At 41.1% G+C, this 25,853-nt stretch overlaps 3 protein-coding genes across 6 annotated transcripts in view; 1 reads left to right on the top strand and 2 right to left on the bottom strand.

The window, feature by feature from the left end:
- PPP1R36 (protein phosphatase 1 regulatory subunit 36) overlaps nt 1-13,161 on the bottom strand; it is a 31,730-nt gene extending 18,569 nt beyond the window's left edge. The window contains 6 exon segments of the mRNA XM_074236139.1: nt 425-491; nt 585-682; nt 4,507-4,593; nt 11,819-11,883; nt 12,842-12,870; nt 12,873-13,161. Of these exon segments, the coding sequence (XP_074092240.1) occupies nt 425-491; nt 585-682; nt 4,507-4,593; nt 11,819-11,883; nt 12,842-12,870; nt 12,873-13,146 (620 nt within the window). The 5' untranslated portion in view covers nt 13,147-13,161.
- A 6,820-nt stretch (nt 13,162-19,981) lies between these two features.
- HSPA2 (heat shock protein family A (Hsp70) member 2) lies at nt 19,982-22,906 on the bottom strand. Its single transcript, XM_074236138.1, has 2 exons — nt 22,469-22,906; nt 19,982-22,281 (listed from the first exon to the last, which is right to left on the bottom strand). Exon 2 carries the CDS (start codon nt 22,274-22,276, stop codon nt 20,369-20,371), a length of 1,908 nt encoding a protein of 635 aa, XP_074092239.1. The 5' UTR covers nt 22,277-22,281; nt 22,469-22,906; the 3' UTR covers nt 19,982-20,368.
- ZBTB25 (zinc finger and BTB domain containing 25) overlaps nt 22,871-25,853 on the top strand; it is a 107,040-nt gene continuing 104,057 nt past the window's right edge. The window contains exons 1-2 of one of the 4 annotated variants that reach the window (XM_074236149.1): nt 22,871-23,050; nt 24,664-24,788. The gene's annotated coding sequence lies outside the window, so the exon portion shown is untranslated. Of the gene's footprint in view, nt 23,051-23,536; nt 24,789-25,853 lie in introns of those variants that run through there. The other 3 variants (XM_074236147.1, XM_074236151.1, XM_074236145.1) reach the window with 3 other exon arrangements.

The raw sequence follows: 25,853 nt of genomic DNA on the forward strand, positions 1-25,853 counted from the left end.
AGAGACCCTTGATCCTTAAAAAAACAGAGATTTTTAGCAAATGACCCTCTCTCAGGATTTAGCAGAAGTATTATATGTAAAGAATATCTTTCATATAGCCTTGCCAACATAATTTAACATTCTATAAACATTCCTTGTCAAATAATTAGTGTCTACAGTAATATCATCCTGGCTTTTGTTCTTAAAGTCTTCTTTCTCTGGGCATTATAAGGGCCATTGGACCTAAGTTACGAGGTGGCAGTGGTTCCATAATAAGCAACGGGCTTACATCCTGTAAAGGACCCTCTCTACCTCCAAAAATCATAGCATCATAGATTTAGAGTTAGAAGAGCCTTAGCGGTCATCCAGAGTCCAACCTCTTACTCAAACACCATCCTTTTCCTATGACTTATCAATACAGGTTATTACAGGAATCATTGCATACCTCATAAATGTTGTAAAGGAATAGATACGCTGCATTTCAGTGTCTTGTAATAAAAACAAGGCAACATCTGAAAAGGAAGAAGAGGGAAAGTTGAAGACCAGAAAAAGTTGTGTTTCAGGTAATATCTGAAAAGAAGACAGATGAAGTGACATCAACTCACATTTAGCATCATCCAAAGTAATCTTGTCATTCTTTGATTGTCTATCAGTTCCTTTGGTTGATTTCTCATCTTTTTTAGCAAATCTCTTCTCAGACAACCTAAAATTCAATGTAAATATTTAGAAATGTTTTAGGCTACATTGAAACTCTTCTGCAAAAATATAAAGTTATGAGTACCATAGTAATGAAGGGTTTTTGTGTGTTTGTGCACAGTTAGTTTCATAAAAAATTCAACCCTAAAGGACAGCAAGGACAATAGTAGGACCAGTCCAGTTCCCAGACTATCTTTCTAGGCCAGGGCAGGGAACATCTGGTCCACTGGTCATATAAGACCTATATTCTGATGCAGCCACAGCAACCCAGACAGGACTCAAAATTCAATAAATTGAACAGCTTTTTATAGGTGAGTTAAATAAATATTTGATCAAATATAACAGGTAAATGATGTTATAAATATCCAAATGGTCCTTAACAGAAAAAAGGTTACCCACCCTTGCTTTAGGAGATATAGAATACTCTCCTTCTTCCGAACCTAGGTTCAGGAATTTTTCAGGAACTGATGACATCTGTTCTGTCTGGTATCTCTGGAGATTTGGAATTCCATTAGGACACAGTCACCACTGTCACCACCACCACCATCAATATCATCTCTGTTACTCTGTCATTTTTTAAAACTATTCAGAGCATAAGTGAAGAGAATAGCAATAATATCTCACATTTATATAACCCTTTAAGATTTACAAATTACTTCCTTGGTAACAACAACCCTGTGAAATATGAGGTACAACTTTTATCTTCCCCATTTCACACATGGAGGGTTTAGAGAAAAATGACTTTCCCAAGGTCAGATAACTAGTGTCAGAGACAGATTTTGAATCCAGGTCTCCATGATTCTAGTCTAATGCTCAAAATTTCACTATGACCCTAACAATAAAAAAAAAGGTACACAAGTGAAGGCTAGTCAAGAATATCTGTTATCTTGGTATTAATTGTCAGGCCAAAATTAGAATGAGCACAAAGAACTTTCCTACACTCTGTTGCATCTCAGCCTCACAGGCTGCAGTGAGTGTGTAACCAATCATCTGTGAACCAGAAGTCATATACCAACTCTTCCTCCACTTTAGTTTTGGCTTACAGCCTTTTCAAATTAAATAATTTACCATCAGTGCAGTGTTGTTTTCATCCTTATTGAAGGTGACTGACAACATTGCTAAAAACATTAAACTTAAAAAGCATGGCAGCAAGCACTCTACCTCTGCTTTACCTCCACTGGTGACTGGAAAATCTCTAGAGTCTCATCCATTATCCAGAACCTGTCGCCAGCAAGGAACCAATACACTACTGATGAAATTCTCAGGGCATCAAATTTTGTCATAATCTTCCACAAACCCTCACGATTGACAGTAACAGAAAAAGTCTTATATAGACCTCTGTTGTTTCTAGTATTCCTCCAGGAGTAACATTAGACAGCAAACAACACCATGTTGACCATTCTTTGACCCCTTCTGAAGTCACAATGGCTCTTGAGAGATGACAATCTTCCAGGTGAAGGAATATGGCAAGAATTTTGCCAGCAGGGGCGGCTAGGTGGCGCAGTAGATAGAGCACTGGCCCTGGAGTCAGGAGTACCTGAGTTCAAATCCAGCCTCAAACCACTTAATAATTACCTAGCTGTGTGGCTTTAGGCAAGCCATTTGCCTTGCAAAAAAAAAAAAAAAAACAAACCCAAACCACCTAAAAAAAAAAGAATCTTGCCAGCAATGACTAAGAGAGAGAGGACACCTTCCCATCCCTTACTATCACCCCTCACCATGATTGTCACTGGACAACCTATTTTTCCTTTATAGAGATGGACAATGGAGGCATCCTTGAATACCTACATATAACCTAGAAGATTTCAGTCAACTTTTATAGAAGCAGTTGACTTCAGCATTGATGAATAATAATCCTTTGAGAAAACTATGGAAATGTTCAGCCTATCTCTTTATGATCATGTCCTTATCACTAATCAATGTGGCTTCATTCACACTGAGTAGTTGAGGTGCATAGTCTTTGGTCCACAAACAGCCTTTAGGGCTATCATAGAAGTTCTATGAATTGTTGCTATCAGCTTAAAGTTGAATTTCATCTGCCTTTTTACTAAGCCAAGAATCCTGCACAAACTTTTATTTTCGTTAGAGACAACATTTAACTCCATCAAAAGTAAAGTGCAAGAGAAATGCAAGTCAAAATAACTCTAAGGTGCTACTTAACACTTATCAGGTTGACTAACAAGCAAGACAAAAGGAAAATGACAAATGTGGAAAAATAGGTACTCTACTGCATTGTTGCAGAGTTGTGAGTTGGTCTAACCAATCCGGAGATCAATTTGGAATTAAAAGACTATAAAACTACTTACTTTCAACCCAACAATATCACTACTAGGTCTGTATTCTAAAGAGATTAAAAAGAAAAACAAAAAGGAAAAGGACTTACATTTACAAAAAATATTTATAGCAGCTCTTTTTGTGGGGGCAAAGAATTGGAAAGAATGCCTATTAATTGGGGAATAGATGAACAAGTGGTATATGATTGTGCTATAAGAAACAAGGTATTTTAAGAAATTAAAAACCTTGGAAGGCTTATTTGAACTGAAGTAAAATGAAGTGAACAGAACTAGAAAAACATTGCACACAGTAACAGCAGCATTATAACAATCATCAACTATGAAAGAAATGATCCATGACAATTCCAAAGGATTCATGATTCATTTCATGGTTATCTTTATCTAGTAGCCACCCCCACATCTTTCATGTTATATGTATGACTTTCTTTCAACATCGGAGTTCTGTTTATGCCAGAAACATTCACATGAATTCTGTAGGACTGATGGCTGACTATCACCTTTTGTATGCCCAATTTTCTTTAACTCCATTTTGCTTCTCTAGTAACACTAACCTAATGGCCTGGTTTCCACCCTTTGTAAACAAAACCGTGTGTGTGTGTGTGTGTGTGTGTGTGTGTGTGTGTGTGTGTGTGTGTGTGTGTGAAAAACAGCACCATAAACTGTTTCCAGATCTGCTCTTTTGGAGATCCCCAGAATATTGCCATTAGTACTATTCTGACCTGCTTGAAGAACCTGGAATTGTCCTAGACACAAACACACTCCCTACATATACTCAGGACCAGTAGGGCAGGAGTAGTCTGAGATAGGTCTCTTTGGAAATAGGTCTTGACATAATTGATATTTCCCAGAAAAATGTGGAAATCAGAGTCCTTACGCATGCTCTTATATTTTGACTTAGAAGTTATCAAAAGAGCATGAGATCAATGTCTCTAACACAGTCGGTCCTAAACTTAAAATTAAAATTAGTGGGGTCTTTATGTGGTAGAGGAGAATTGCCTCATATGGCTGCCCAATGAGATTATACTTAGTGCATCTTTATACTAGAGTGCATCTTTAACAGCACATGGAATGAGTTTGACTATTTTAAGAATACACTTTGTACAAGCCTATTTCAAAGTATAGAGACATTAATATTAATCAAGAATATTATCAAGAAAAGAGATCATAGAATCTCACAGTTGGGAGATCATCTAATCCAACTCATACTTGAATTATTAATGTATTCCATTCAAGACAGTGTATTTAAATCAATTATTAATGTATAAGGTTCTCATCAATTTATTTTTTATAAGTTGATGATTGTTGGCAACATTGTTAAAAATGGAAAATCCCCAAAAAAGCCCTTTGGCCAGATTCCACCATAGGTAAAGCCTTCCTTTATTCCTTCGATAAATTTAAATAATATATTAAGTGTTAATTCTTTGGTACATCTCATTTAGTGGTGATGTTAACAATACTTTCTTGCAACTTGCAAGAGTTTAAATAAATTCTAAAAGTTACCAGAGAAATGTCCTTATTATGAAATGAAAAGAAATACCTTTCTGTGGTGGTGCCATCATTTTCAACAAAGTGAATTGATTTGCCCCTCTTGATTTTGTCTTTGATTTCTGATATAGGCATAGGACTGTAAAAGGAGGTAGTTATTAAGAAAATTTTTTCTCTGTATGGGGAAAAAAGTCCATAAAATGTATCATGTACAACATTGACCTAACATAATTTTGCACTATTATGAATTCATTTTTTACCAATCTCCATTATAACCTCTTTTGGGGGAGTAGAGGAAAAAGGTGTTTTGGGTGATTGGGGGGTTGGACAAAGCTGTAAATCCTCTTTTTCTCTTCTCTATTCCTCCTTTCTCTTATCCTCTCATTGCCCGCCCCCCATTACTATTTGTTTGGAATTCACTGGCCATTCAAGAACTCAATATGTTTTCTAGGAGTCAATGAACTCTTTGGTGGGATATGCCCAAAGGCCAAGATTGCAGCTCATTTAATCACACTGACTGCATAGCTTATACACACTATTGACCTAACATAATTTTTCAATATTATGAATTCATTTTAACCAACCTCCATTGTAATCTAATTTGGGAGAGAAGAGGAAAAGGTTGTTTTGGGTGATGGGTCTTGCAGGAGGTACTACCACTCACTGAAAATCTTACAGAACAGCTATTTTAAAAAAGAATAACAAGTGAAAAGTGACATATCTAATTTTCAATCATGAACCTCAAGAACATTGGGAGACATATAAGGGAAAAGACAAAACAGGGAACTTCAGAACACCAGGGCCTTGCCATCTGTTTAACTAATTATTTGTCATTCATTTCATAAGGGTCAAAGATTGTTGATCAAAGATTGGAATTCTAGGTCTTCCACATATAATTTCAACCTCAACCAATCAGTCTTTCCAGTTTCCATGGCTAATTCACAATCAGTCAACAAGGAGTCCAGGTGTCCAGGCAGGGGGTACTTGTAGAACATTATAGGTGAACAATGAAAGATTCCTCCACCAAGTCTTGCCACAACCCTCTGGGGAGGAAGGACTCATTCCTTCAGTAATGGGCACCAGGACTTGGGAAATGGGTCTTCCAGAGACCAGACTCAGATTACAAAGAGAACTCTAAGGGTCTCATTAAATGACATCTTTTCTTTGTCTACCTGATAGAGTTGTTTTGTGTCCTGTGGGGCTTAAGATCTGTTATGGCTTGGGCTTTCCTGGGCTTGGTTGCATGCCATGTTGAATCACAAGGTAGCCCAGAAACTCAATCTTGCTCCAAATTTACACTTCTCTCTGTAAAGCCTAAGTCCAGATGCAGGAACAGAAGACAGAATTAAGTACATTTTTCAGGTGGAGTTGTTTCATATACAAGGACATCATTTATGAAAAACCTCACACAAGAGTTCTGGTTTTCTTCCTTTGAAAGGCTTCTTCAGCATATGTTAGCTCAAAAACGAACTTTTTTTTTTTTAGGTTTTTGCAAGGCAAATGGGGTTAAGTGGCTTGCCCAAGGCCGCACAATTAGGTAATTATTAAGTGTCTGAGACTGGATTTGAACCCAGGTACTCCTGACTCCAGAGCCGGAGCTTTATCCACTACACCACCTAACCACCCCCTAAAAATGAACTCTTGAAACAATACTCCCTCCCAACTAATAGAATTGTTCCCTTGAGAAATTTCTTCTATGGGGAGGGGCGGTTGCCAAAACTCACTGGGTTAGAGGACTTGGTATGACTGGGTAAATTTGGACAAGATGTCATTTAGAAAAGGGACAGTTTGCATTTTTCATTTCACCTGGGTCACTCTTATTTGAGTTGTAATTCCCAAGAACATCTAGGTAGTATAATGATTAGAGCACAGCTCCAACCACAATTCAGGAAGACTTCTTGAGAGGAAACTATGACCTCAAACACTTACTGGATGTGTGACCTAGGCAAGTCATTCAATCCTGTTTGCCTCAGTTTCTTCATCTGTAAAATGGGCTGAAGGAAATTGCACTCTAGTATCTTTGCCAAGAAACCCCAAATGAGATGGAGAAGAATTGGACACAATCAAACAACAAAGGTCACTCTCTGTGCTAGAATCAGTTGGGCTTCTTGGAGCTGAATGTGAAATGTTCATTGTGAGCATTTATACCTCTAAAATCAGTATTATTGGGGCCTGATTTATTGTTTTGATGATTAAGGTTGGGAAAATGTGTGTAATACAGATTAAATTTAAAAATGTGTTGCACGTACATTTTTTAGTTAAACATTTACCAATACTTCTTTGTTTCTAGTCCTTATTCACAGCCCTAGAAATGAGCTTTTCTTGGACCATTTGCCCATTTTATTTTAAGTGACTTGTCATTTCAAAATTCATCCACTTTCTTAATTTAGCCAGAGGAAGTCTGAAGTTTATCCACTTCTGAGTGTTTGGCCTTAGGTTTCTAGGTCTCTGGTCCTTTCAAAACATAATGGAGTGGGGTGGTAAAGTGGTGCAGTGGATAAAGCACCAGCCCTGGAGTCAGGAGTACCTGGGTTCAAATCCAGGCTCAGACACTTAATAATTACCTAGCTGTGTGGCCTTGGGCAAGCCATTTAACCCCATTTGCCTTGCAAACAAACAAACAAAAAACATAATGGAGCACAGCAGCCAGGCCATTCTGACATCATTGGATGTTAGATCTTTCATCCAACCTGTGGATTTTGGCTTTTAACATTGCCCTGAGATTCTTGGCTTTGTTGACTCTAACTCAATTCCTGTCTACTAGATTAAATTCTGGTTTTTCTCTACCCAACAGCCTCTCTTTTCCCCCCCTTTGTTTCCCATCTCAGCTGGACATTCCTATTAAATGACTTATTTCTGGGGCGGCTAGGTGGCGAAATGGATAGAGCACCAGCCCTGGAGTCAGGAGTACCTAAGTTCAAATCTGACCTCAGACACTTAATAATTACCTAGCTGTGTGACCTTGGGTAAGCCACTTAACCCCAATGCCTTGCAAAAAATTCCCTAAAAACTAACTACATAAATAAATGATGTGTTTCTGTGAATCATGGATTCTCTGCTCTTAATATTTTCTTGATACAGTTAGAATTTACCTGGACTGTCCTAGAACCCCATCTCAGGTGATGTCACTAAGCAATTTCTAAACAAGTTAAATTGACACCTATTTAGAATTTTTGAGAAACACTAGTGAGGAAAGCAGATAGTTGCAGATAATTAAGCTTATTTTATAAATGAAGAAAAGGAGACAAAGAAAAATTAAATTTGATGCTAGTAAGTAATTCTATTCAATATTTACCCAGTACCTACATTGTACCTAGGTGCTGGAGATACAAAGGCAAAAACAAAAGCCATCAATGTGTGTATGTGCATATACACATGTTTATTTTATGTAGACCACATATGTGCATATCTACAGTGTATATATGTTTGTGCGTACATGTGTGTATATGTGTGTGTGTGTATATATATATATATATATACATACATGATTCTATCATATAGAGAGTTGTAAGATCATTTAGTTTGGCTCCATTTTACAGATGAAGAAACTGAGGTCCAGAGAAGTTAAGTGACTTGCCCAAAGTCACACAGGTAGTAAAATAGAAGAATTGTGTGATTTGAATTCTGACTCTGACTTCAGGAGCAGCACTCTTTCCACTGTCACTTTCCTCAAGAGCCCATCCTATTTTTCAAATCCTGAATCCAGGTCTTTTGATTCTTAAGTCCTTTGATCTGGTGATATTCAAGGAATCTAGTCTTTCTGTCAGACAGCACTGTATTAGGACATAACATTTTTCCTATTTTCCCAATTCTGCATCATCATCATGTTCCCCCTCAGTCTTAACTAGAGATAAGAGATGTTCTATTTCAGAATTTACACTAAAATTAAGACCTTGCTTTGCATCATCTCAGGTTCTTTGTGCAATTTTACAGTCATTCTATGTTTGGTGTCTCCTTCATTCTGAGCAGAATGAAAAACTGGTGACATATGGGACCCCAGGCTACCTGTACAGGCAAATTTTCTGGTCTCAGCACAAATTTATAGCTAACATCTTCTATTCATTTTCTTTCTTTCCTTTCCTTTCTTTCCTTTCCTTCTTTCTTTCTTTCCTTTCCTTTGAGTGAGGATGTTAAATTGGTGGAAGGGTTCATTATTGCAATAATATAAGGATTGCTGACACTGTTAGGTCATATTAAATTCAAGCTAGCCCAAGTACTTGGACACACAGTTGCATGGTAAAATTATCAGTTGTTTAGTGAAATCCACATGATTCAATGGAAAGTGGTAGAAAACCCAAGTTCAAACTTCTGGCTCTATCTCTTCTTTGCTTGTGTGACCTTAGGCAAATCACTTGTTTAGGATTCCTTTTCTCTATCTCTAAAATATTAAGTTTGACTTTCTAATAATACCTCTTTCAAAAGTCTAAGTCTGTGACCATATGTATCTGGCAACAACTTTATTGGTTAAGTGTACACTCCAAGATGGATGGAGATGTGATGCTGAAAAACAGAGGAAAGGGAATCTTGGGAATTTTCAAAGAGGAACTCATCTAAGCCATAATTAGGTTTTGTACTTTGGGTCAAAGAGTGGTCCTATATTCCTTATATGTCATATATTTTTGAAAAAAAATGTTACCCCAAATTGTAAAAACCAAGATACTTGATAATGTATTCTTCTATTGATTACCTTTTAGATTACCTAGTCTTTCAAGGGAGCATCCAAAGTCTTACTAATCTCCCCAAACCTACCTTTCTAGTCTATCTCCCACTTCTTTGCATTAAGTTACTGTTTTGTTTTCAACCCTGACTATTCCATATTCATCGCCGGCTAGGTGACATAGTAAATAAGAGTGCTGGGCCTGGAATTAGAAGAATCATCTCTCTGAGTTCAAATCCAATCTCAGATACTTAGTATTGTGTGACCCTGGGCAAGTCATTTAACCCTTTTGGCCTCAGTTTCCTCATCTGCATAGTAAACTAGAGAAGGAAATGACAAACCACTCCAGTATTTCTGTCAAAACCAAAACCAAAAACAAACCTCAAATATGGGATATGAAGAGTTGAACAGGACTGAACAACAAAAGCCTGTTCTTTGTTCTGGCACATTCCTACCCTCACATTCTCACCTGTCTTCACACTATACTCCCAATTAAAAATATTTATCCGTCCATCTGAACCTAACCCATCTTTGAAAGCCTTACACTCAAGTCTCACCTTCTCCACTACTCCCAGTTCATAGTAAATGCTTATTACCCCTTTACCTAGTACTAACATTAGATCTATTTATATCTCCAAGATCTATTTCTATCTAAACACAGAGATTTGAACAGACACCAAATATCCACTGGCTCACTGAAGGGCTTATGTGAAGGGCTGGGCAGCCCCTGTGATGTAATCAGTATAGCTAGATGTAATCAATATAAGTCTATTCACTGGATCTCCTGTGACTATGGCTTCTGATGCTATCCTGGCACTACTTGATAAAACTTACTTATCCTCTTTCCATGTCAGTGGGCTGGACTGGGCAGGGTTTCAAGGTGCAGGGTATCTTAGACACAGAAATAGCAGATCTCAGTCCTATTTTGTTTACAAGTTAAGAGGGGTCCACAGAATAGTTCCATGTTTATATTTTCATCTGGGCTGTGGTAGTTTTGGAAAAAGTGTCTGCCATTCCATCAATGTTCCATCAGTACATCTGGCACAAAAGCTACAAAGGTCCTTTTCCCCTCACTCTAGTGCTATTATATTGTTGACTGTTATTTGAAACTCACTGAAGGGGTAAAATGGATGCTTTTGAGTTTGGTAGTAAGAGTTCTTGAAGGTTATACACTATCTTGGGAATATTTTTTAAATTAGTTTTGCAAATTGAGTAATAGAGCAAGTGGAATGGAAGAAGGTCCACTTTTACTTTCAGACAGGGAAAACAATATGATTTCTGATACTATTTTGTGATATATTTGTTGTTATTCAGTCATTTTTTTCAGACATTATTGGTCCCTAAATGATCCCTTTTTGAGTTTTTCTTGGCAAAGATAATGGAGTAGTTTGCCATTGCCTTCTCCAGCTCAAGTAAACAGGGTTGAGTGACTTGCCCAAGATCACACAGCTGGTGTCTGAGGTCAGATCTAAACTCATTTTTCCTGGCTCCAGGAAGGGTGCCACCTATAATTATATAATCCTCTGTTATTGCAAAGTGTTTTCACATACATATTTGATCCTCATACAATTTTGTGAGATAGAGTATGTACACTAGTTAAATAGTCATTTACCCATGACTATTTTCCAGGACAAATTGAAAGGAAAGGAAGAATCCTTTTGGACTCAGGTCATCTCACTTTAAGAACAATGTACTTTCCACTACTGTTTCTCAACATATGTATTAAATCACTTTGACTATTTGATTCAAAAACCTACAACTCTCCTAACCTTTTCCCTGGTACTTTATGGAATTTGTGATTAACACTGGGTTTAATGTTTTAGGAATTGCACAATAGAAGTTTCTGGGATACATAATATAGGAATGAGCTATAAAACTATTGATCAGAATTTATAAATTACTAAAAACATTGCAGCATTCTAACAGGATTAAAATCCACAGACATATGCTTTGTAATAAAAATGTCAACCTTTTAAATGACATCAGTTTGTTATACAATGAATATCAATAAATGTTCATATTTGTCCATCCATACCAACATTGTTCTATTCACATTTGAAAAAAAGGTAAAGGAGACCGTGCTTGGCTACTAAAATGAAAGATGTCAACTACTATCTAAGACAATGATAAATAAAAGATGTATGCATTAAGATATATGACACATCAAATATAAATTATACATAAAGGGATTTATACATTAAAGGTGATATAAAATATAATGCTCTATTTTCTAGGAAGTCAATAGGAAAAGTAATCAAATAGTTACTTAGGTTACTTGAAATGGATATTATATAAAATATTTAAGCCATCTGAGCAGTGGAAAGAGTGTAATGGAAAGATCCCTGAACTGAAAATCAGAAGACCTGGGATGGAGTCCCTGTTCCATTATGATCATGGGAAACTTACTTCATTTCTGAGCCTCAGTTTTCTTTATCTGCAAAATGGGAAAATGATATTTATACTATCTCAGAGGATTCTGAGAAAAATGCTTTATAAGATGTAAAAGTCTATAGAAATAGAAACTATTGTTAATTCTCAAAATGATAATCAGAAAAAATTATACCATTACCTATAAAGTTCAATATTTAATGTAAGTATGCCTATTAAGTATTTTGAAGGAAAAAAGCTCTTGTCAAAGCCTTTTGACATCTTTGACAAATTCTCAGTAAGAGAATTAGCTTTGATAATTTCATATAAATATTTTTACCTTTTTAATTTAAGACTGTGGGTCTCATGATCCCAATACCATTTAGATGTTTGGGGGGATAAAGGCTGAAAAGTAAAAAGATAGTAACAAAAATCAATCATTAAAAGAATCCCTTATAACGTAGAAGCCTCAAAGAAATGCAACAAATCTTCATCTTTACTCTTCTTGGTTTCAATAATGAATTCTAACACGGGTCCTTAAATGCAAATTTGGTTAAGTTGTATTCAATTTGCTCCCACAAAGGAATTATTCCTCCCCCTCCCCCTTTTTTGAATCTGTGCTTCCACTATGTTGTTGATTGGATAGTCTCTTTTTCTTTGAAATGTTTATTTACCACGGATTGTCTAAAAGTCATAATTGGCCCCTGGCTTTGAACACTGGGCTCTACCTGCCAGCCCAGATGCAGGTATTCTCTTCCGAGCAGGGCCCGCCCAGGGGCTTTCTGGAGCTTGTCACGGCAGCATACGGACGGGACTGAAGCCCCCAGCCCCGCTTCGTGGGACCAAGCTCGCCGCCAGAGAGCCCGCTGGGCCGCCCGCCACCCGCAAGGTTTCCATCTTTCTCAAGGCGTCTCGAGAGGCCATTTGTCCGGCCTTGAATCAACGCCACTGCCCGCCCCGTTTCGGTTTTCTTGACCTGGAGGCCCCTGGCTCGGGTCGGGGAGGGCTGGCCCTCCGCCTTTTGGAGAGGAGCCTCAGCTCGGGCCCAGAAAGTTACACCTGCTCTCCTTCCAGACCCGCTCCGGGCGGCCAATTAACGCAGAGGCGCCTCCCTCTGCAACCAATCCTCTCTCGGGTCTCCCTGGGAAAGCAGTAACTTACAGCTTCCTCGGCCAATGGGCTGCAGGGCCAGTGGAGGGGCTGAGGCTCCGGGCCGAGGCCGCCACCCAGGGCTGGGCTGCTAGAGGGGAGACAGCCCCGCGGCGTAGCGCGGCCGAGGCGCGGGAGCCCAGCCGCCCTCCAGCCACCTCCGCCTGGCTTCGGAGCCGGGAAGGGGGAGGGGGGGCCTTGAGACTGAACTTACAATCAGAACGCTCAACCGCCCCTTCCTCGGAACCCCGGCCCCCCGCGCTCACTGACCTCGCTCTTCCTCAGCCGCGGCAGGAAGAAGCTGCCAGACCCGGCGCGAGACAGCGAGGCAGCGGCGTCTTTGGAAAGGGCCTGCACGTCTTGCTTGAACGACCTGCCCAGGCTCAGGCCCCGCCCATGGCCACTTTTCTTGCTGCGCTTGTGGGATCTCCGGAGGATGCAAGAGCCCCGCGGCGTCGGAGGGAAGTCGGTGGCGGGAGCGGCCCGGAAGGGCTCGGGCGGCTCCGCCTCGGCCTCCATGCCTCGGGCCGCTGCTGTGAGCTCCGCTTGTCAGCGCCGAGGCGCGGGCGGGCCAGTCGTCACAGAGACCCCATCACGCCCTGCCTCCGGGGCCGCCTCCGTGTTTTGCCCGGGGGGTCCGGGTTGGAGCCTGTGGGGCGGCTCTGGCCCCATCCCAGAGCTGCAGGGCACAACATACCACTTTTGTATTCAGCTTCCCGCAGAAAGCATCTGGTCATTCTGAGATGTGACCCTTGCATTGTTTTTCTTTTTGTCTTAAAAAATAGAGAACTAGAATACATGCGTGATTTCTGCCCTGGTCCCTTCGAAATTAAAAACCTTACTAGAGACAGCCTGGACCTCTTTCCAAAGGTCTACGCTTCCACTTAGGTAAGGGAAAAATCACTCTCTTCAACAATACTTCGAATTGACCTTTGGGAAAACTAGTTAGATATGCCTCCGGGGAGACAAGAATGTCAAGAATGTCCAACAGGACATGGCTTTGGGCTTCTATGAATTTCCCTAGACCAAAAATTCAGGATACCAGTTTTATTTCCCTGAAAACTTAAAAGGGCCATTGCTGCCATTCTCACTCCGGTGAGAAGTGAACATTCCCTCTTGTGAAGTTTCTAGAAGTAGTTCGGTTCCCAGATTCACAAGTTATTTCATTCTAAGTAAGGTTTCATTTATCTGGGCATTTATGGATTAACTGTAAAACTCCAAATTTTCAATTATAGGAAGACCTACTTTCACTTGTTTTGAAGTATGACTAATAAAAGAGCCCATTCTATTTGACGTATAATTAACTTTTGAGTTCTGAACTTTATAATTTTCTCTTAAAGCATATATGTTTTGGGGACAATTTAAGTCTAACTAGATTACCAGTTCTTAGTATTGTCTTCCTCACACCCAATTCTTAAATTTTAATTCATAAGATCACAGGTAGAAGTATAAAGGACCACAAAGGCTATCTGATCCAAATCCTTTACAATAGGAAACTGAGGCCCAAATGTAATAAGGGGGTTGCTAAGATCACACAGGCAGTATTTGGAGGAAAGACTCCATTTTTCTGCCCCATATTTTTCTTCTTTTCCTCCTACATTGCCGAATATATTTATTTTTTGGATGTCAAAAAAAAAAACCTTTAACATTTCTGAAAATTATGGTAAGTCAGAAGTACTGTTGAATTTTAAATCAAAGTGGAAATCCATGCATGATTTCTTTTATGTGTTCCTCTTCCACCAATACTTAACAAGGTTAAGTATTTAGTAAATATACAATTAATAGTTCAAATTATAGTCAATACAAAATCATTAGTGGACATGGATGAGAGATGAAAGGCCTGTTAATATACAAGTGTTCCCAGTACTGTACTAGCTTAACTTTTCCGACTAGGCTCTACAATCCTCCCACCCAAACCTCATCCTTTTTTGAGGCTCACTAACTCAATGGAAATGTACCAGCCCTTCCCAAGGGACCATAGGAAATTCATCCCATTCAGTTAAGAATTAGTGCCCTTTGTTTTGAAGGAGTTGAATTGAGAGCAAACCATTTACCCAGGGGAGTTTAGTGCTGACCAGTGGATAACATTCTCAGTACATTCCTGGATTTTTGAGTCTGAGACCACCAAGGGATGAGGTAGAGTTAAGTATCAAGACAGACCCACTAATTGTAACCCACAATAATATGGTTGAGCTTTCCTAGAGATCATAGATATTCAAATTCTTCCTTAGGTTACCTACTCATTTTTTTTTTTTTAACATCATAGAACCTGTCTCATTCTCTCAAAGCTAGTGAATCAGATGAGGAAATTTGAGTAAACACACAATTCAATGAAGACTAAACATCTGCAATGCCATAAGTTTATTGCTGTTGTGACGTCATAACTGATGTATTCTTGAGAAACTATATAAACAGAATGTTTTTAAGTTGAAAACTTTTAAATATTAAAGTTTCTATTTATAACATTTCTACATGAATTTTATTTGTTTTCCCAATTTGGGTTTTCTTAAACTGTGTTGGGGAAAGGGAGAGAGGAAACCTATACCCTTATGGAGCTGGTGGGGAAAATTAACCTTAAAACAAAACTGGAAGAAAGATGCTGTTATCCCCACTTGACAGTTGTTAGTAGAGAGGAAGTGACATACCCAGGGTCAGTTACACAGCTAATACACAAGGTGGGATTTGAACTCTGATCTGACTCCCCATCCAGTACCCTAAAACACTACTTTGCTAACTTAGTTTATCATAAAATAACTAACAGGACTCCTTATGGACAATTCTAAATATATATTGTATTCTTACATCTTAATCTGTTAAAAAATAGAAGTGAATTTATTTTCCTGTTCGTTATGTATAAATTACACACACACACACACACACATATACATATATATTATATATATCATGGGCTTTTATATTACATATATGAGGATACTTTTGCAATTTTAGAATTTCATGCATCTAGGGAGAATAACTTGCTAGTTCATTTAAAATTGTACTGTGTATAAGATACTGTAATGCTAAATTCTGGGAAAGGAAATGGCAAACCACTTTGCCAAGAAAACTCTATGGATAGTGGTATTGTGAGCTATGGTCCATGAGGTTACTAAAAGTTGGATAAAACTGAACTCAATGCTGAATTCAAGGACTGTTTTGTGGCCCTGTAAAACCAATTCTCCATAAAAAGCTAGAAAACCTGATCCCTATTAGGGGGTGGATCAGACATGGCCAAAGAACTTTGCTTAAAAAAAAAAAGTCAGAGCAACAAATACATAAAGTACATATAAAAAGATTCCATCTAATCCCAAATTACCAAATTTTACTGCTGCAAGGATAAAGACCAAGATATGGATTTGGCCTGTATTCTTCCATTATCTCTAAGGGATGTGATTTTTTTTTATTCAATTTAAGTAGCTTTAAGTATAACCCTTTAAAATATTCTACCCACCTTTCCAAAACAAGATAAAGGGGAAAGCAACCATGTATTTGTAACTTCACTATTACTCAACCTAAACCAAAAACATATTTGGGGCTTAGAAGAGACAATAGTGATCTTCTAGTACAACCCTTTTTTATACATCATATTAATAAATCAAATCCCAGAGAGATTAAGGCTTGTCCAAGGATATCCAAGGCAGTCTTCCTCATTACCAAGTTTATATGTTGATTAGAAATGTGAAGAATGTAATATGGGATCACTGAATTCAATTCCAGTGTGATTCTTATGAAGTTGTATCCCAGAATTAGATTTATAAAACACAATTTTAGAACAGGTGAACAATTTATGGGTCCTGTACTTAAGTCACAGAGCATCAATCTGTGGTCAAGATAATATCCCAAGTCATCAAAATGGGTTTAGAAGTTAAAATGTTAAGAATATTTAAATACTATTTTGAGATGGACTAAAATAATGTAAATTTCCAAATAAGAAAAAAATTTGATAGGCCCAAGTTTGTTGTTTCTCAGAGATCATCTTCAGTCAGATCCTAGGTGTTTTGTGGGGGTTTTGAAAGTGCTTCCCCCCCCCCAAGTACAATTGTATACATTTATTTATTCAACAAATAATTTACCTCCGACTGCATCCGGGCCATCTCCAATTCTCCTAATCCTTATTTGGCTACTGGACCCAGATGGCTTTGGAGGAGAAAGTGAGGTTGGTGACTATGCACAGACCTCCCTCACTTAAATCCAACTCACTTGCATGTCATGGCATCACCTTCCTGATGTCATGGTGGTCTTTGAGAATGAAGGACAAACATCAGTACCATTAGAATATATTTTTAAAAATATCTTACCATATACATAAATCAAGTGTACATAGTTTGCAGGTAGTCTGCTCCACTGGGCATAGGATATTCTTCCCATTTTTTTATTTATTTTGATCATTTTATATGACACTTGCACCAACACTTCTTGTCTGCCCTAATTTTTTTTTAAAAGCCACAAAGGATTATAATTGAAATTGTAGCCTTAACATATGGAAGTGTGGCAGAATTTAAGAGTGCTAGGTTCAAATGCTAAAATACCCATTAGCTTTGCAAACCTTTTAAGTGATCAGGAAATTTGAATTATCTTCCACTTGGTATTCTGACTACTATTTTAAAATGCTAGATAAGGCCAAGGACAACTTTGGTTTACCGGTACACAAACTGCTTGCTGGAAACTGGCTATTTGGTTGAACATTTCCCAAGTAATTTGCTCATTATTTAAGTCTCTTTTGTTGAGAGTAAAGCAGGGGAAGAGTTAGTCATTCCCTACTGTGCTCATTGCATTTAATTTTCGGATTTAAAGGCTTCAAGAAAGCTAAAACAAAATAGGTTTTAAGACTGAATTTTAGCTCTTCCCTTTATGACATGTTTTTAAAGATGTTCCCATTTCCTAAATCTCAATATCCCCAGATCTATTTGGCAAGACATGCAAATGCTATGAGCTCCAATTAACATAGCATTTTAAGATTTGCATAGGCTATTTCTTCAGAACTTAAATCAGTATAAATAACCTCATTTTAAAGGTGAGAAGAGTTTTAAAGACTTATAACGAATTGAACCTTAAAAACACTAATACATAAAAAAATAAGCAGGTCAAGCTTCTCAATATTTTATTGTTTACCAAAGTTTCCATTGGACAGGTGAGAATTTTAGCAATTTAGCAAAGCTTGGGACTAAAACTCAAATTCTAATAAAACAGGATAAAAAGCATTTTACAAATCATTTCTAAAGCTGCAGAATGCAAAAATATGAATATCCTCCATAACTTGCTTTAAGACTGGGGGTCTCAGCTAGGGGCTGGAAAGTTCTTTTGTATGTAAATACCTTTCTTCTTAATAGTATTTAATATAGTCTTAAATGCATACATTTTTAAATAATTTGAAGAGAGGTAGATCATATCAATATAAGTTCTACATGCTTTCCTTTCTGAAAGATTAACTCACCTGGTTTTTATTTTCTGGGCAGTTTTATTTTTTTTATATGGTGCTATCCTATAATCACTGGTATGCTTTTTCCCTCACATATGACTTTTCACTGAATTAACACCAGCTCAGATATATTATGATTTTCAAGTCCTGGATGTTTCAGTTTTTCAAATGGGGAAATTTCTCCAAAATTTATAAGTAGGATTTTTGTTTTTGTTTTTAATTACCATCACTGGCAAAACCTTGTGTTCCTATGCTGATTTTAAAATTGGACAGAAGCCATCCCTTGTTCTTTCATTTAACATGTAACATGGAGTTGAGGGGAGAGTACACTTGGACTCTACTGAGATCCAGGCTTCCAGCTCTGGAAATAGTATTGGTTTTTTTTTTTTTGAGCCAATCACTTTTTTCCTTTTAAGTATCAGTTCCATCTGCGGACTATATTACCTCTAAGGTTCTAATTCCAGTGTTCTATGATCTATGACACCTGACATTAAAATCAGATTTAAATATTACTGCCAATATAGCAAGCAAATTCAAATTGAAAAAAACATTGTCACAATGTTTAAGGGATAGTGAAAAAAAAATTAGTTAAGCTCTTTCCCTTCCAAGGAGCAAGTAAAACACCTGAGAAAATTAAATGCAATTTTATGTAATTGTAATTAGCTTCCCAACTCTTCCCTCCCCCACCCCCAAGGTTAAACTATAAATAGCCCAAGTATTGGAATATTATTAAATTTTGGTCAAAAGTTATAGTGAGCTTACCTCCAAAATTCTGGATTTCTCAAACCAGTTTCCTCTATGGTTTTTTCTTTTGTTTACAGAAACATTATCCATTAAAAATGTGATATATGTAATCTTAATGGCAAATTAATATAGTCTGATTTGCAGGTGCTAAAAGTTGTGAACTTTTCATTTTAAAAGGATGCTACTTTGTGCCCGGTTTATAAAGCAGATACTCCACCTATTTTATGAGCTGTTTACAAGTGTGAATATATATGCATAGGAGGTATATGTGTGTATGCGTAGCCCTCCAATACTTACAAAACACCTTGGACAAGTCACTATGGGCCAAGATAAGATCCCTTTCTCCCTAACTCTATGATCTTTATGTACTTGCCACAAAAGGTCAGTAATTCCTGGATTTAAAAAGCCACCTTCCCTCCAACCTCCATCCCAGTGTTTTGCTAAATCTGAACATGGTTTTAATCCATTACTGCCAGTTCAGAATAGTATTAAGTTTTGTATACCCACACATTGAAGAAACAACTTATTTCCACTTCTGGTTTCTATTAGGGGATATTTTCCAAAGGTAGTGTGTACAATATTACTCTTATATCCTAGTTCTTAAGGGGATCCATCTAAATTTATATACTGAGCATTTTCCCCCAGTTTTCCCTTTGGATTTGGGTAACAAGTCAGTAGCTTGATCTGATAGCTATACAAATTGCAAGATTTTTACACTGCAACACCAAGTTACATATATATGTGTATACACACACACACACACACACACACACACACACACACATATATAGACATTTAGTTAAAGCTCATCTCTCTTTATCCTGCCTTCTTCCCCTGACCCTCTGATATAAAGCTTTAATGTTTTCAAGAGCAACCAAAAACTTGTATCAATTTTTGGGGGTCTGTGTGGCAGTAAAATCAAGCAAGTATTAGAGAGCATCAGAGACAGTTTGAGACATTTTGCTTTTCAAAGTGGCAATTTGTCAACTCCTAACTAAAGATTTAAAGTGGGGCGGCTAGGGTCTCAGACACTTAATAATTACCTAGCTGTGTGGCCTTGGGCAAGCCACTTAACCCCATTTGCCTTGCAAAAACCTAAAAAAAAAAAGATTTAAAGCATCCATTATTAAAATTACTGCAAAATGTTCTCATAGGTTTAGATTTAAACACTAATATACATAAAAAATAAGCAGGTCAAGCTTCTCAATATTTTATTGTTTACCAAAGCTTCCATTGGACAGGTGGGAAAACGGTTTTTTTTTAATAGGTGTTTTGTTCCTCCCCAAACAAAATCTTCATGCACAAACTGTAAAGTGTTAACAAAAAATGCTCAAGTTAGCAAACACACAAAATGCATTAAAGACAAATCCTGAACATTTGTTTTTTTTTAAATAAACAATCTTTAGAACTAACCTTTACTAAACTAAGTTGTTGTACCTTTGCTTTCATATGCGTACAGCAGGCTAAGATTTTTCTTCAATAAACTTTGTACTTGGCACACTGACACTTTAAAGTATAAACGAAAAAAAAAATAACGTGTAGAGAATGGTAAAGGTTTACTGTTGACTGGGAGTGCATGTTTTAGTCCACTTCTTCAATGGTTGGTCCCCCAGAGGCCCCCGAACCGCCTCCACCGGGTCCTCCTTGGTAAAGTTTGCTGATGATGGGATTGCAGACTCTTTCAAGCTCTCGCTGCTTGTGTTCAAACTCATCCTTTTCTGCCATTTGGTTTCGGTCTAGCCAGCTTATCACTTCTTGGCACTTGTCCAGGATCTTGTTCTTGTCCTGTTCGCTTATCTTGCCCCTCAGTTTCTCATCTTCCACCGTCTGCTTGATGTTATAGGTGTATGACTCCACCGCGTTTTTAGCAGCCACTCTGTCGCGATTGGCTTCATCTTCTGACTTGTATCTCTCTGCCTCCTGCACCATCCGGTCGATGTCGTCCTTGCTCAGACGGCCCTTGTCGTTCGTGATGGTGATTTTATTCTCCTTGCCGGTGCTTTTGTCTGCCGCCGTCACATTCAGGATGCCGTTGGCGTCTATGTCAAAAGTTACCTCTATCTGGGGCACCCCGCGGGGAGCCGGAGGGATACCCGTGAGGTCGAACTTGCCGAGCAGGTTATTGTCCTTGGTCATCGCCCTCTCTCCCTCGTACACCTGCACCAAGACGCTGCTCTGGTTGTCCGAGTAGGTGGTGAAGGTCTGGGTCTGCTTCGTGGGAATGGTGGTGTTTCTCTTGATTAGGGGAGTCATCACCCCCCCGGCGGTCTCGATGCCCAAGGACAGCGGGGTCACGTCCAGCAGCAGGAGGTCCTGCACGTTCTCCGACTTGTCTCCGATCAGAATCGCCGCCTGGACGGCCGCCCCGTACGCCACGGCCTCGTCGGGGTTTATGCTCTTGTTCAGCTCCTTGCCGTTGAAGAAGTCTTGCAGCAGCTTCTGGATCTTGGGGATCCGCGTGGAGCCGCCCACCAGCACGATCTCCTGGATCTGCCCCTTGTCCAGCTTGGCATCTCGCAGGGCTTTCTCCACCGGCTCTAGGGTCCCGCGGAAGAGGTCGGCGTTGAGCTCCTCGAAGCGGGCCCGGGTGATGGAGGTGTAGAAGTCCACGCCCTCGTAGAGGGAGTCGATCTCGATGCTGGCCTGGGTGGAGGAGCTCAGGGTGCGCTTGGCCCGCTCGCAGGCGGTCCGCAGGCGCCGCACCGCTCGCTTGTTGGGGCCGATGTCTTTCTTGTGCTTGCGCTTGAACTCGTCGGCCAGGTGGCTCACCATGCGGTTGTCAAAGTCCTCCCCGCCCAGGTGGGTGTCGCCGGCCGTCGACTTCACCTCGAAGATGCCGTCCTCGATGGTCAGGATGGACACATCGAACGTCCCGCCCCCGAGGTCAAAGATCAGCACGTTCTTCTCTCCCCCCGCGCTCCCCTTTTTGTCCAGGCCGTAGGCGATGGCCGCGGCAGTGGGCTCGTTGATGATGCGCAGCACGTTGAGGCCGGTGATGGTGCCGGCGTCCTTCGTGGCCTGGCGCTGGGAGTCGTTGAAGTAAGCCGGGACCGTGATGACGGCGCTTTGCACCTTCCCCCCCAGATAAGCCTCGGCGATCTCCTTCATCTTGGTCAGGACCATGGAGGAGATCTCCTCCGGGAAGAAGGTCTTAATCTCCCCCTTATACTCCACCTGCACTTTGGGCTTGCCGCCCTCGCTCACCACCCGGAACGGCCAGTGTTTCATGTCCGACTGCACCGTCGCGTCTTCGAACTTGCGCCCGATGAGCCGCTTGGCGTCGAAGATGGTGTTGGTGGGGTTCATGGCCACCTGGTTCTTGGCGGCGTCGCCGATGAGGCGCTCGGTGTCGGTGAAGGCCACGTAGCTCGGGGTGGTGCGGTTGCCCTGGTCGTTGGCGATGATCTCCACCTTCCCGTGCTGGAAAACGCCCACGCACGAGTAAGTGGTGCCGAGGTCGATCCCGATGGCGGGGCCCCGCGCAGACATCCTGACTGAAAGAGAGCAGAGGGGCGGGAGAGAGCGGCTGTGCTCAACGGTCCCAGTGCCCCACCCCGCCGCAACCTGGGCCACCGCCTCCCTCTCTCGGCCGCGCCCCCGCCACCCAGCGCTTATAACCGCCTCCCGCCGCCTCCCATAGACTCCCAGGACCAATCCACTCCCGGGCCCGCCCTCACAAACCCTTCCAGCCGGTGCCACAGGCTTTCCTCGGCCGGAGTGATGGGCCGGTGGCCCAACAGATTTCAAGCAGGGCGTGGGGCGGGACTTGAGCCGGCGCGAGGAGACAGGAAGACGTCCGTTATGCAAATGAGCCCGCACCCGGCGCTCCCGGGCGAGGCCCGGCGCCGGAGTCGCTGGGGCTGTGGCGGGGCGTTGGGCTCGCGACCCCTCCCCCCCCCCAGCCCGGCTCTAGTTCCCCGCCCCTGAGCGGCCCCGGGGCGCGGTCGCCTGATTGGCAGGGGGCGCAGCCAGTGCGCTGAGCCCGGGACCCCGGGGCGGCAGACGCAGGACTCGGGCTCGGAAGGGGGGGGGGGCAGGGAGTGGAGGAGAGACCGAGATGGGGAGGGTGCGCGGGCGCCCGGAACGGCCCGGGGGCCGGGGGCGAGAGCCTGGGCGACGCCCGCCCTCCTTCTGCCAAGTCGAGTTCGCTGGCAGATGTCACGGTTAAGCACGCAGAGGCGCGCGCTCGGGCGAGCTTGCGGGGGCGCGCAGAGTGCTGCTTAGCCTTATTTGGTAACTGGAAAATTCCAGCGACTCGGAGGGGTGAGGAAGGACGCACCCCCCTCCCCGCCCGCTCCCCCAACTCCCACCCATCCCCCCACCCCACCCGGGAAAGGCGGCGTGGTAATAAGGCTAAGTGCTCTTATTGGTATCGATTGTTTTCCTCGGCGCTCTGGAGGTTTGCAAAGTGCTGTCTCCAGTGTTCCACCTTGATCCCCAAACAGCTGGGGAGTTGGAGGCTGTTGTTAGGCCAGTTTTACGGGAAAGTGGAGCCCGGGGAAGCCGGGGCCCAGAGGGACCTGGCCAAGTCCTCACTCAGGCCGCTCGGCCTCTCCGGGCCGCCTGGGAGGTAATAGAGCCTCTAGCCGGCCCTGCCTCGGGGGGTGGGTAAGAAGGAGCTCTTAAAAATGAAAGTGACTCCGCGGGGCCGGCCGGCGCCCCTCCGGAGTTAGTGCCCTCTAAAACCTGAGCCCGCAAGGCCCGAGGGCAATCAGGTCTCCTCGGCCCCAGGGCTTCACCTTCCAAGGGAGGGAAACAAGGGCCACGGGCGGGCGGGAAGAGGCGCTCCTCTACACAACCCAGTGCTTGCATGCCGGGGCCAGGCCGGCGGGCGGCCCGCACACTTGGGCCCGTCAGCAAGCACAGGTACTAGGCTAAGGACTAGGGATGCGGAGACTAGCAAGACTAGCCCAAGCGGTTCCCAGGGAGAACGTGTAAACAATCACGGACATCCGCGACACAGACCAGGAATTGGAAGTAACCCCAGAGCCAAGAAATGAATATTCAGGAGCGCCTGGAAAAGTTTTCTGCAAAAGTGGGACCTGAGCTGAGATTTTAGGAGCCCAGCAAACAGTTAAGGAGGGAAAGTGCATGGGATGTGTAGGGTATAGGGGGGAGGCAGCCCCTGAGCATACACAGTGTCGGCAGCTGAAATAGCTTCGCGGAATCAGAAGCAATAGTGCCCAGGAATTTGAAATGACTACTTTTCTATGCCTTGAGCTTGATGTTTGCCTTCATTTTTCTCTACTCCTATGCTTTCTCTCACTTCCCGTGTTTTCAGTTACATTTTCAGTAGGCTGAATAAATTCAGTGGGGGCTGCATAAATGTTTGTTTTAAAATCTTCCCCCCCCCCCATCTCAGCTCCTGCCTCCTCCAGCCAGACTACACCGTCAACCCAAGGTGACTTTTAAATGCCTCCAAATTTAACTTCCTTTTACGTTTTGTGTCAACAGGTTGAGTGCCCTTTATTTTTCCCTTTTGTAGAGTTGACTACAGTATTAGGTTTAATCAATAACTGGAACAAAGGCAGGCCCAAGTGACTCTTTTACTAGTTATTCCTTGTGTGACCTTGGGCAAAATAACTTCATTTCTCTGGGTCTTACTTTCCTCATCTATAAATCTAGGAAGCTAGAGTTGGAAAATTCCCTGTCAGTTCTAAATTCTGGCATCATTTGATAGACGAAAGGGGAGATATTAGAACTCTGATGTCCTGATTGGGAAGTGTTTGGTATGTAACACACCTGGCACTGCTCTAAGGAGCCATCATTGAGTGTTTAGGATTCTCTTGTGGCAATTTCCAATTTAAACTCATAGCCTGTTCATCGTTTTCATTCTAATTTCCTAACTTTTCATCTTTTTTTAAAACCACAAACAGGAACTCCTGGGATCCCTACTTTTTCAAGGTTGTAAAAATGGATGAAATAAACTTTTTAATGTTAAAAGTGAATGCAAAAGAATGATAACATTGACAAGTATCTACAATTCTACTGACTCCAAATAGTGAGTATGAAGGGCTGGACACACATCTTTTTCATTTATGTTTGAAGACAAGTGTGAGATCACACATTTTTGCTTTTCAAGTATTGATAATAGAGAAGTCAGAAGCAAAAATGAAAGCATCTATAGAAATTATTAGAGAACTTTTTGTCACAACCATAAATACTTTGGTAGAGAGACTCATAAAACTCTTGTTCATGTTTTGATATACAGGTGGAGCTCATCCATATTTTTTTAATGAGATCTATGATTTCATTGATCTGAGGAGCCTCCCAGTGAAGAAACTCCTTCTCCTAACACAGATTTACACCTGCTTTGAAAGTTAGTCTAAAGGAGTTACCTGTGGAACCTTAAAAGGTTAAGTGATTTTCCCTGAGCCTTACAGCCAATACTTATCAGAAGTTGGAATAGAACCCATCTTCCTGACTCTGAGGCCAGATCTCTGCAGGATAACTGATGTCTATATGACATGTACATTTACCTCAAGCAAAAAAAAATTCATTCCATTGTATATAGAACTTTAGAGCAAAAAAGGAATTTTTCATGAGACAGAGTTCTCATAACACAGAGAAGGCATAGGACAATCACAAAAGACATTTTTAATATAGTTTTAAAAAAAACCACAGTAATGTTTTCATTTTCCTTATCTATGACTTCTTTGAATTAGAATTTTGACTATCCTTGAACATAGATAGTAGACATTCATTAAGAGCCTACCATGTGCCAAAAACTGTGCTAAGTGCTTGGGATATACAGAAAGTCAAAAGGCAGGCCCTGACCTTGAGAAGCTTACATTTTAATGTGGGAAGACAACACACAAAAAGAAGCTGAAAAGAGGAGAGGAGATAGAGGGAAAAGTACCAAACGTAGGAGATAGAAAAATCCAGAAGAGTGAAGCAAGCTGGAACATGAAGAGATAGGACTCACAAATTCCTCAAATGGAAGTTGTGAGTGCTCTCTACCCTCCAAGAGGGAAGGGCAATTTGGAGAAAGTGTCCTGAGGCTATTAAGTTCTAGTGCTCATTCTTTTTGAAAGATCCTTAGCACTTTGGAGAAAGAACTCAGCTA

The sequence above is a fragment of the Macrotis lagotis genome, chromosome 4, assembly GCF_037893015.1.
Source record: "Macrotis lagotis isolate mMagLag1 chromosome 4, bilby.v1.9.chrom.fasta, whole genome shotgun sequence".
In the NCBI taxonomy this organism is placed as follows: domain Eukaryota; kingdom Metazoa; phylum Chordata; class Mammalia; order Peramelemorphia; family Peramelidae; genus Macrotis; species Macrotis lagotis.

What these genes read in the sequence shown, in the direction of transcription:
- HSPA2 (XM_074236138.1), bottom strand. Translation starts at nt 22,276, where the DNA reads ATGTCTGCGCGGGGCCCCGCCATCGGGATCGACCTCGGCACCACTTAC.